This window comes from Nicotiana tomentosiformis, chromosome 7, assembly GCF_000390325.3.
Source record: "Nicotiana tomentosiformis chromosome 7, ASM39032v3, whole genome shotgun sequence".
In the NCBI taxonomy this organism is placed as follows: Eukaryota; Viridiplantae; Streptophyta; class Magnoliopsida; order Solanales; family Solanaceae; genus Nicotiana; species Nicotiana tomentosiformis.
This window is the reverse complement of record NC_090818.1, coordinates 72,119,364-72,131,270: the sequence shown is the minus strand read 5'-3', so window position 1 is coordinate 72,131,270 and position 11,907 is coordinate 72,119,364. Positions and strand designations below refer to the sequence as shown.

The following is an 11,907-nucleotide window of genomic DNA, read 5'->3' as shown; positions in this document are numbered from 1 at the left end:
TCTTGAAGATGAAATAATACCTGAGGAAATCATCAGAGAAGTGGACAGCTTTGAAAACAAACCAAAGTTTAATTTGGAGGAAACTGAGACCGTTAACTTAGCGAATTCCGAAACGTTCAAGGAAACACGTATAAGCATTCATCTATCATCATCAGAGAAGGAAGAGTACATCAGATTCTTAAAAGAATATAAAAGATATCTTTGCATGGTCCTATGATGATATGACTAGTTTGAGCACATCTATAGTGGCTCACAAGCTACCCATTAATCCCATGTGTCCACCGGTAAAGCAAAAGCTCAGAAAGTTCACGCCGGATATGAGTTTGAAGATAAAAGAAGAATTCACCAAGCAAATCAAAGTCAAGGTTCTTCGAGTGGTTGAATATCTGACTTGGTTGGCCAACATTGTTCCAGTTACAAAGAAAGATGGGAAAGTTAGAGTATGTGTTGACTATTGAGATCTGAACAGAGAAAGTCCCAAAGATGATTTGCCATTGCCCAACATATACATACTGATTGATATCTGTGCCAAGCATGAGCTCCAATCCTTTGTAGATTGCTTCACAGGATACCATCATATCTGGATGGACGAAGAGGATGCCGAAAAGACAGCCTTCATTACACCATGGGGGATATACTATTACAAAATGATGTTGTTTGGTCTGAAGAACGTTGGGGCCACCTACATGAGAGACATGACAACCATCTTCCACAACATGATACACAAAGAAATAGAGGTTTACGTTGATGACATTATCATCAAATCTAAAAGGAATTCGAATCATATAGCAGACTTGAAAAAGTTTTTCGACCGGCTTCGAAAATACAATTTAAAGTTGAATCCTACAAAATGTTCCTTCGGAGTCCCTGCAGAAAAATTGTTAGGATTCATCGTCAGTCGCCGAGGGATTGAGTTGGACCCATCAAAGGTCAAAGCTATCTAAGGCCTACCACCTCCGAAGAATAAGAAAGATGTGATGAGCTTTTTAGGACGTCTCAATTACATCAGCCGCTTTATAGCACAGTCAATTATGATATGTGAGCCAATCTTCAGGATGCTGAGGAAAGATGCTGCAACAAGCTGGACTGAAGAATGCCAGAAAGCCTTCGATAAAATCAAGGGGTATTTATCTAAACCACATGTTCTGGTCCCACCAGAACCAGGAAGGCCTCTGCTGCTTTATTTGTCCATATTGGAGGGAGCTTTCGGTTGTGTTTTGGGACAAAATGATGAAACTAGAAGAAAGGAGCAGGCAATATATTATCTAAGTAAGAAATTCACGCCTTACGAAGCCCGGTATTCTTTGCTGGAATGCACTTGCTGTGTTTTGATGTGGATAGCTCAGAAGTTGAGGCATTATTTCTGTGCATACACTACATATCTCATATCAAGGATGGATCCGCTAAAGTATATCTTCTAGAAACCCATGCTTATGGGAAAGTTAGCAAAATGGCAAATATGGTTGAGCGAATTCGACATCGTCTATGTAACTCAGAAGGCAGTCAAAGGGCAAGCATTGGCATATCATCTGGCAGAAAATCTCGTAGACGAAGAATACGAACCATTGAAAATGTATTTTCCCGATGAGGAGGTGTCATTTGTAGGAGAAGATATCACCAAGGCATATGATGGTTGGAGAATGTTCTTCGACGGAGCAGCAAACTTCAAAGGAGTGGGTATCGGGACTGTCTTAGTATCAAAAATCGGCAAACACTATCCGGTATCCGCAAAACTCAGGTTTCCATGCACCAATAATATAGCAGTATATGAGGCTTGCATTTTGGGGCTTAGGTTGACCATTGACATGAATATTCAGGAACTGCTGGTAATCGGAGATTCAGATCTTTTGGTGCACCAGGGTCTAGGGGAACGGGCTATGAAGAACACCAAAATATTGCCATATTTGCACTGCGTACAAGAGCTGATCAAGAGGTTCACAAAGATAGAATTCAAACATGTTTCGAGGATTCAGAATGAGTTTGCATATGCGTTAGCTACTTTATCTTCCATGATACAGCACCGGACAAGAATTTTATCGATCCTATCCCAATAAGGATTCAGAAACAGTTGCTTACTGTGCTCATGTTGAAGAAGAGATTGACGGAAATCCATGGTTCCACGACATCAAGAAGTACCTGGAAAAGGGAGAATACCCAGAGATTGCTACCCATACTCAGAAGCGCATGCTTCGAAGATTAGCCAACCATTTCTTTCAAATCGGTGGAATTCTATATATAAGGACTCATGACCTGGGGTTACTAGGGTGTGTCGATGCCAAGAAGGCATCCAGATTTCTCGAGGAAATACATGTCGTAACTTGAGGACCGCACATGAATAGTTTCATCTTAACCAAGAAGATACTAAGTGCAGGGTATTTTTGGATGACTATGGAAACAGACTGCATCAAGTATGTTCAGAAGTATCACCAATGCCAGATACATGCTGACATAATACGAGTACCACCCAATGAACTCAATGCAACAAGTTCACCCTGGCCTTTCTCCGCTTGGGGTATGGATGTCATCGGCACATTCGAGCCCGTTGCTTCAAATGGGCATAGGTGCATTCTGGTGGCCATAGACTACTTCACAAAAAGGGTTGAAGTTGCGTCTTATAAAGCGGTAACTAAGAAGGTTGTAGCGGATTTTGTTCGGGATCGCATTGTTTGTCGATTCGGAGTACCAGAGTCAATTATTATCGACAGCGCCGCCAATTTAAACAATGATTTGATGAAAAACATGTGTGAAACATTCAAGATCAAGCATAGAAATTCCAAAGCATATAGGCCACAAATGAACGGAGTCGTAGAAGCTGCCAACAAGAACATCAAAAAGATATTAAGGAAAATGGTGGATAATTATAAACAATGGCACGAGAAGCTGCCATTTGCTTTTCTTGGATATCGTACCACAGTTTGCACATCAACTGGGGCAACTCCCTACCTATTGGTTTATGGTACTGAAGTTGTTATTCCTGCCGAAGTAGAAATCCCTTCTCTAAGAATTATACAAGAACCTGAGCTCAGCGATGCAGAATGGATACGAAGCCACTATGAACAACTAGCTCTCATTAATGGGAAAATAATGAATGCAGTATGTCACGGTCAACTATACCAGAACAGAATGGCAAGAGCTTTCAACAAAAGGGTCAGGACAGGGCAATTCACACCGGGGCAATTGGTACAAAAGTGAATCTTCCCGGATCAGGATGAAGCCAAGGGGAAGTTCTTACCCAACTGGCAAGGTCCCTACATGGTTCATCGAGTACTAATAGGAGGAGCACTTATACTTGCAGAAATAGATGGAGAGATCTGGCCGAAACCTATCAATTGAGACGCGGTCAAGAGATACTATGTTTACTATTCTTTGAATTTTTCATTTGATGAAACTGAACTACGCTTGACCTGATTTCCATTTAAGAGGGGATACATAGGCAGCCTTGTGGGTTCGGTCACATCCTAATAAAATTTTCATTTCCCCCATGATCAGAAACTGGGGCAAGATTTTGAGTTTGTCCGACTTCATCACATATAGAACAACCAAGGAATGTGTTGCAGGAAGTATGCATTTAAACTGGGGCAGAATTTAGAGGAGGACCCTCAAACTTCTAAAGCAAAGAGGTTGCGATGTCTTTAAATGTGTCGCAGTCGTCGGTTCATCTAAATTATTTGATCTCATGCATTATCATATATTTCAAAACAAACTACGCTTTTGCAAATAATTTTATCAAGTGCACACATGCTTTTCAAAAACTTTATTTCTATGGAGCCAGATGTTACCCAGGGTAACTCAAGCAGGACCTCAAGACAAGAGTAAAGGCGAAGCAAAGAATCAAGAGCACGAACCAACCGTTCCCCCACAAACTCACAATTTTTCTTTGGATGCAGGCACAATAAACATAACAGGAATATTCGCAAATAGATACACGTAGCAAAATCACTATCTTCATAACGACAAATTTACCAAACGCAAACACATCGAGCTAAGAAATACTTCACTCTCTCACAGCTATCCTTTGCTTTTCTTGCATAAGGCTAAGCATTGCCTTTCTTTGCATAAGACTAAGCACTGTCTCTATTTCCTGCATGAGGTTAAGCATTGCCTCCATAATTTCATAAGGCTAAGCATTGGTTTTCTTTGCATGAGACTAAGAATTGTCTCTATTTATTGCGTGAGGCTAAGCATTGTCTCCGTAATTGCATAAGGCTAAGCACCGCCTTTCATTGCATAAGGCTAAGCACTGCCTTCCTTTGCATGAGACTAAGCATTGTCTCCATTCCTTGCATGAGGCTAAGCATTGTTTCCATTCCGTGCATGAGGCTAAGCATTGCCTCCGTAATTGCATAAGGCTAAGCATTGCCTTTCTTTGCATGAGACTAAGCATTGTCTCAATTTCTTGCATGAGGCTAAACATTGCCTCTGTAATTGCATAAGGCTAATCATTGCCTTTCTTTGCATGAGACTAAGCACTGTCTCCATTTCTTGCAAGAGGCTAAGCATTGCCTCTGTAATTGCATAAGGCTAAGCACTGCCTTTCCTTGCATGAGACTAAGCACTGTTTCCACTTCTCACATAAGGCTAAGCATTGCCTCCATAATTGCATAAGGCTAAGCACTTCCTTTTCTTTACATGAGACTAAGCATTGTCTTCCCTCCTTTGCATGAGACTAAGCATTGTCTCTATTCCTTGTATGAGGTTAAGCATTGCCTTTCCTTGTCAAAGACTAAGCATTGTCTCCTTTCCTTACATAAGACTAAACACCGTCTCCGCTACCCCTTTATTCGCATAGAGCTAAGCACCGCCCTCATCTCATATAAGACTAAGCCTTGTCTTGTCTTGTCCTTGCATACACTAAGCATCATATCTTTGCATTTCGTAGGCTGAAATATCGCCATTTTTGTCTGAAGGCATCATAGTCCGAAGGCACCATCCTCATAGCTGGGAGACACCATTACATGGTCTGAGGATCTCTCGAAACTGCACATCATTATTCAAAAGCATCATAGTCCAGATATCATCCTCATGGCTGGAGGACACCATTTCATGGCCTGCAAATCCTTTATCATACGCTTCATGGCCCTAGACGTCATGGTCTAAGGACATCATCCTCATCTTCCAAAGGGAATTTGCATCATGTTTAAATTATCGCAATGACCCATATATGTTCGCATGCACTGTGTTTTAAGTTTTGCAGGTAATTCGGGAGATAACTGTTCTACAAACGGGAGCAATCTTCGTTCCAGTTTCTGTTCACGGTGTTCACATCCTTTGACTACCTCGAACGTAACCAACTGCCAATAATTGACTACATTTTACTCCATGACTATTCTAATATCTGCCTCATACACCCGTAACGTCCAAAATTCGCATTCATGACTCCATCTAAAATTGTCTATTACTTACAACACTATTCTACCCAAAATAACCTCTTCGAAACATACGACCATTCTTATAACAACTCCGTCGGTTTTGTTCGTCGTTGGATCCAGAACTACACACGGCCTGATTCCCGTAACACTAGGGATATGTAGGTAACTCAGGAACCAGAGTTTGGCCCCCATTTTTAAATCATATCATTCCCTACACAATTCGGCCAAAATTGTCATCATTTTCTTTACCCGACAATTCTTTCATCATTCCTTGGTAAAGAGGGGCAGCTGTTGATACCCAATTTTGCCCTCACATTATTTCAAATAGTGTATATATTTTCAAAATTTTAATTTTGCATCATTATTTGATTTACAAAATTTATACAAGTATTTTTCATAATGTTCTGCAATTTTTAGAGTTTTAAAATTAATTTTCTTGCATTTAAATTACTTAAAATATTATCCCTTAAACTATTTATGATGACTTAATCATCCAAATTTGTTATTTATACCCACATACATGTTTAAATGTTTTTTACTTCAGTTTACATAATTGCATTTAAATATCTGAGCTATTTACCTAATTTTGCAGTAATAACCTATATTCTACACATAATTGTATTTATTACATTATTTGTGCTAAAATATAATTCCTTATATTTTTACAATACTAAGCTATTATTTTTAAGTATTTTACTGCATAAATAATATTTTTAATCATTTATTAATCATGTTCTATAATTTATTTTTGATAAATTTCTTGTATTTAAATTATAGCCCAGTTTTTAAGCCACTTTCGGACCAAATTTGGCCCAAATCCTTAGCCCAACAACCCCTATCCCAAGCCAAACGACCCTTTACTAAAACTCGATCGTGACCCACTTCAAACGACCCGCCCATTCAATTTTGTAATTCTGGTCGTTGATCTCTCAAGATCAAAGGCCCTCGTTCATTTCCCCTTTTTATTAACCCAACCCAGAAACCCTAACCCCATTTCCTATCTTCGCCGCCCCTAAATCCTCTCTACACTCTCTTCTCTGAGAAACCCAAGTCGTTGCTGCTTGTTTCCTCTTTAATTCCAACTTGGAGATGGAATCCGTCTATGATACACTTACCTTTTAATCTTCTCTCATAATTGGTCGTCCGTTTATGGTGTTACTTAGGTGCTTGCCTAAGTTTGGCAAGTATCACTTCCGAGATGAGACTAGAATGGCTCGAATCTTTGATTTTGGCCATTATTCAGTCTATATACACTCAACGAAGAGCGATGTGCACCCTTGGATTGATTTTCAGACGATTAAACCCTAATTAGGGTTTGAGACTCTCCATCTCCTTTATAGATTTTGATTTTCATGTGATATTTTCTTTCCTTATTTGCACTTAATTGATTATTTTCCATGTTTGTTCTTTCAATTTTACTACTATATAAACCCATCCCCTAATTTCCTTTGGACAGAACTGGAATTGCTTAACAACTACTATTATTCTCTCACTTTCACCTTATATATTATCTCTACTCTCTTAATTGTGGTCGGCTGAAAGCCAAGGCCACCAAAATCTTCTCTATTGCCCTCTCTAGTGCGAGAAATGCTCGGGGCTTACTAAAGCTCCTGTAAACTCTAACGCACTATGACATGGGGTTCTCATTGTTGTTTTTACTTTGCTGTCGCTGCTGAGATTCTAAGTTACTCACTCTTTTGCTTGATTACCTTCGCAACTGGTTAGCATTCTTGACCCTTTATAGCCTTAATTATTATTCCTCTACTTGTTCGTGTATGTGTGTTATGTACGCCAACACTGTTTGAACTTTTAGACAAGCATGCCTTAAAGCTTCTTTGTTATTTGTGAACTCTCAGCATTGTATTGTTGTATGCTTTCTGTAATTCTATTGTCTCCATGATGTTCTGCAATTTCATGTTCTCTAGTATCGAACTTGATAGGTTTGAACATGTGTAGTAGAACTTCACTCTACGTATTTGATTCAAGTAGTTTCTGTCCTTTTAAGTTTTGCTTGAATGGTCATGATCATGTTACCTTAACATCATGTTCTTTGCTTGTTATGAGTTCACATCCACGCCTTGGATTTCTGGGATCTTTGTAGAAATTGTTTGCTAAAAATCTGCTTTAATGAATCTCCTCCTACTAATCTACTATTTCCTGCAAAGTAATTCTCGACTCTCCCATGTTATAGCATTGTCTTAATATATAGTCAACCATGTTTGTCTGCGATTTGCAACTCTGATGATTGTGTCCTTTGACTTGTCAATCCTGCACTCTTAGCATTACTTCTAGGATAGATACTAATATGTAGTTCTCTCATGTGAGGTCGACTGACATGAATTCCAATGTTTGTTTGTCCTGTTAACATGTTCTTTTACCTATTATGAGTTCTATAGAATCTTTATGCTATGGTTAATGTCCCTCTGATAAGTTAAGTGTTAGGTTTGTCGAATTATGCCCACTAGCATGTTGTTATGTTGTTTGCAACCACATTCTCATTAGGTTCTCATGTTAAAACTTTCATATAAGGATTGTACTCTGCCTGCTGCTTGTTCATGATTCTGTTATACTATTAGCTAAGGGACTTTAGGTTGTTTCTGGATCATGCTTTACTTTGAAACTCTTTAAAATGGTTTACTGTCCTATGATGCTCAACATTGTCACTATCAAACTCTGTTGGAATTACAAATATAGGTGTGCCTCATAGGTGTCTTGTATGCCTTTCTATTTAGTATGATCCTATTTATGTGTCTTGGCTAGAACTGTTAATGGTTACAGCTATAAGAATTAAGTGTTTAGGTTGAGTATTGTGTCACATGCATAGCTAAATTTGGCATCCGTTTGGGTGAGTAAGTCATTCATTGGGCCTGGAGTTGGGTTATGTGTGTTGTTAGACCTGGGGTAGAGGTGCACTCTGATTGTGTTGTGAGCTTGTGGCTTGAGCATGCTTTTTTCCGGAGAGTAAGACTATTTAAGGCCTAGGATATCCCTGGGTTACTTTTGTACTGGGCCTGTAACTTCTTTAGTGGTCTTGTATTTGTTTCAACCTATGTTTTTTGTTATTTTTAAGACTTTATTCTAGGGCCTGTAATAATTTATAAACAAACAATTGGGGTGCTCGTGAAAAGGGGCTGGGGAATTCTAATATTTGCATAAAGGGGTAGAAAGCATAGATATAGGATCTATATGATCTATTCGCTATTTGCTTTACATGTTTGTAACTTCATGAGTAAAAAGCCTGCCTATAGGAGTCACACGCACACACATCACTTAAGTTGCCAACGCATGCTATTTCAAGTGACTGATGTACTAGTTTCCATTACTATGTTTTCTTAGATATTATGACTATAGGGCGTAGCAATGCAATATTCTACTTACCAAGGTGCCATGCCTATAGGTCTTCGAATGATTAATCTACCAGTTGCCTCAATTATAATGGTACTGCTCATATGTTTAATAATCAATCAGCTGCACATATCGTTTGTATTGCTCATCTAGATCGCATGCCTATAGGGATAAAACTATATAAAATCAATGCCAATCGCCAACTATTAGATATCATGCTTCTAGGATATTGTCACCTGCCTAAGAAATTTATCTAAAATCAGCGTTGGTCGTTTCACTGCTTTTTGCGAACAATCTAGAAAACATGCCTATAGGCTTGTAATCTGCAAATCCGTTGCATGTATATTGCTAAAATCAGAATCACTTAGAAACCATGTCTATAGGATTTATAATGATTTAATCAGTCGTACTTTAGTCTAAAATGCAGCATTACCTGTTTGATACTGGAATCTTATAGAGATCATGCCTATAGGACCAAAGGACTCTAAGTATTAAGTTTGAAATGTTTTACTGCTTGATCAAAAAATCAGTCTGCGTGCTTCTTTGCTTATGTGTGGAGTCTAACGTGAGCCTCTCTTTGCTATTATGAGCAGTCCTATTTATTTTGTATGCGCGATTAGCTTTATCATTTTTGAGCAGCCTAAGTAAGTCTAGAACCACCCAAACTGAGGTCTAAAGCCTCCTGGACCATAGGTATGGGACGGGTAGTGCACGCATATGGTACGACTTAGAATTGAATTAGAACGCTTTAGGTAAACAACTTCAACATAGTAATCGTGTAGCAGGAGATGATAGTCTGTGCCCGCTGAATAATATGAGCAACTCCTATCTAAAAGGAGTTGCGAAGTATTATTTATGTTGCACGGGGTGATCTTTTAGGCTAAAAAACTTAGGACCCCCTCCTTTATATACTTATTATTCTCACTTAGTCATTTAATGTAGACCATTGTAGTCGCATACTTGTAATCATTAATGATTTGTACCAATTCTTACTTTGCTATAAGGAGATTCTTCGACTTTTACATTTCTTTATTTATTTGATCACTTAGCCTAATCCACATAGTTTTATGTTCGACCGGGACCCACAGTTGCGGACCTCGAAGAGTGCCTAACACCTTCTTTTTGAGGTAATTTGAGCCCTTACCCGATCTTTGGTGGCGTTGACTAGTCAAACAGAGTTATTTGCATTATAGGTGCCCTAACGCACCTTAAAACCGTTAGGTGGTGACTCTTCTCTCTTTTACCCATTTAAAAGATTTGTCACACGTCGAAGCCCGCTCTCGCGGAAAAATAAAAGGGGCGCGACAACACTAACTTTATCACTTTTTCCTCCACCTTGAAGATATAAATTGTATTCCGAATTTTAACTCAAGCTTGCGGTTATGATTCTGGTGTGGTAGTACGAATATAAAAGAACCAAGTAAACAATATCGCATCTTGCACTTCTTGGCCTTTAATTGAGGGATGTCGTTTTGTCTCCTTGGCATCATAAATTTCAGAATATATGCACTTTGTTACTCCTCCATAGGCTCGAATGGATCAATTCTTGTGTCACCAAGCATACACAATGTTGAAAAGTGTTTAAAATGAGGTCCAATATGCTCAAACTCCAAAAATGTTTTACTTTTGATATCCTCATATCTACACACATTAGAGTCTTCAAGTGCTATATTATCTAATTCCTCACATGAGTCTAGTGTACTTTTCTCAAAATTGACATCATCAACAAATATTTGGTCGAATGATTGACTTTCAACTTTTAGCTCTTCAATTTGGTGTATAAGCTCATTTTCCGCTTCATACAACTCAGAGCTATTGTGCTGGGCATTAGACACAACAAAATGCATCTTCCCACACCTAGGGCATTGGGGCCTCTACTACTGCTGGAATCTCAATCCAGGCCGACTCTGCTGGTGGGATCCCTTGTTGCCCTGATTGGGCCTGAAATGACTCCACTGCTGTGCACTAACCGAAGACTGAGCAAAGGACTGGGATGGCCCTGATGACCCTCCCCTGAATGTTATCCTATCACCACTACCACCGGAAGAACCACCAAAGTTGTCTGCAGACCGGGCCTTATTGCTACCCTCTCGCTCCATTATATTCTTCAATTTGCAGGTCTCCGTGGCTTGAGCAAACGCCACCATCTTCCCATAGTTCATATCAGAATTCAAGGTAGCTGTAGCAGCCTCATTAATTACCAAGGTCTTGAGGCCCTGCACAAACTGGCTCACTCTTGCCTCCATAGTGGGCAACACGTAGATGGCATACTTGGACAGGCACGCGAACCTCATATGGTACTCCCACACACTCATGCTACCCTGCTTCAGGCTCTCAAACTTAGCGGCACATGACGCCTTAGTATTTGTAGGCAAGAAATGATCAATGAAGGATTCGGTAAACTCACTCCACCTCACCGGAGGGCTCCCCTCCTCACGGGAGTCCTCCCACATCTCAAACCAAGAATAGGCCACCCCTTTCAGGCAGTAGGAGGCCAACTCCACTCCCTCCGTCTCAGTAGCATGCATAACTCGGAGGGTCATGTGCATCTCATCAATAAAGTCCTGGGGGTCCTCCTCAGGATCAGTACCTGTGAACACTGGAGGATCCAATGGAAGAAACTTGTTCACCCTGGAACTAGTAGAATCCCCTTGCTGGCTGGAAGAAGCAGGTGCAACATTCGATCTATGGGCTTAGGAAGCCACTATCTGAGCCAACATCTGTTTGGCTCCCCTAAGATCCCCATCAGAAATACCGGGACCGGAAGCTGGGGCTGGAGGAGGAATAGCTGCACCCTCAGTAGGAGTAGGGATTGGTGCAGTCTGAGCAGGAGTAGTAGAATCAGGCAGTGTAGTAGTTGGAGGAATATCCTCACCCCTCGGGTGCTCACCCACATCATCAGGTATAGAATCAATTGTCACTCCTGGGATGGCATTGGCTCCTTGGCCAGTTCTTGCTTTCTTCCTAGGTGACATATACTGAATATTAGAGCAATGCACGAGTTAGAGGAGGAACAGTCTTACGATCAGCTCCATCACACGATCTAGAACATCAAAGAAGGGTATTATTCCTAAATGCCCAAGTAGCCTCCTGATTATAGATGTAGTTGACAACACACCGATAAGAAGGACTCTACTAGACATGGCTCCGAGACATCCTATGACTCTTTAAAACTTTAGGCTCTGATACCAAG

General features: G+C 40.1%; 1 protein-coding gene across 1 annotated transcript; it reads left to right on the top strand.

The window, feature by feature from the left end:
• The first annotated feature begins 1,433 nt into the window (after window positions 1–1,433).
• LOC138895791 (uncharacterized) lies at window positions 1,434–2,322 on the top strand. The gene is made up of 2 exons (XM_070180522.1): window positions 1,434–1,933; window positions 2,019–2,322. Exons 1-2 carry the CDS (start codon window positions 1,434–1,436, stop codon window positions 2,320–2,322), a joined length of 804 nt encoding a protein of 267 aa, XP_070036623.1.
• Window positions 2,323–11,907: the final 9,585 nt, after the last annotated feature.

What these genes read in the sequence shown, in the direction of transcription:
- LOC138895791 (XM_070180522.1), top strand. Translation starts at nt 1,434, where the DNA reads ATGGGAAAGTTAGCAAAATGGCAAATATGGTTGAGCGAATTCGACATC. An exon ending in GTACAAGAGCTGATCAAGAG is followed by an intron (nt 1,934 to 2,018) that starts GTTCACAAAGAT and finishes TCCATGATACAG; the next exon opens with CACCGGACAAGAATTTTATC.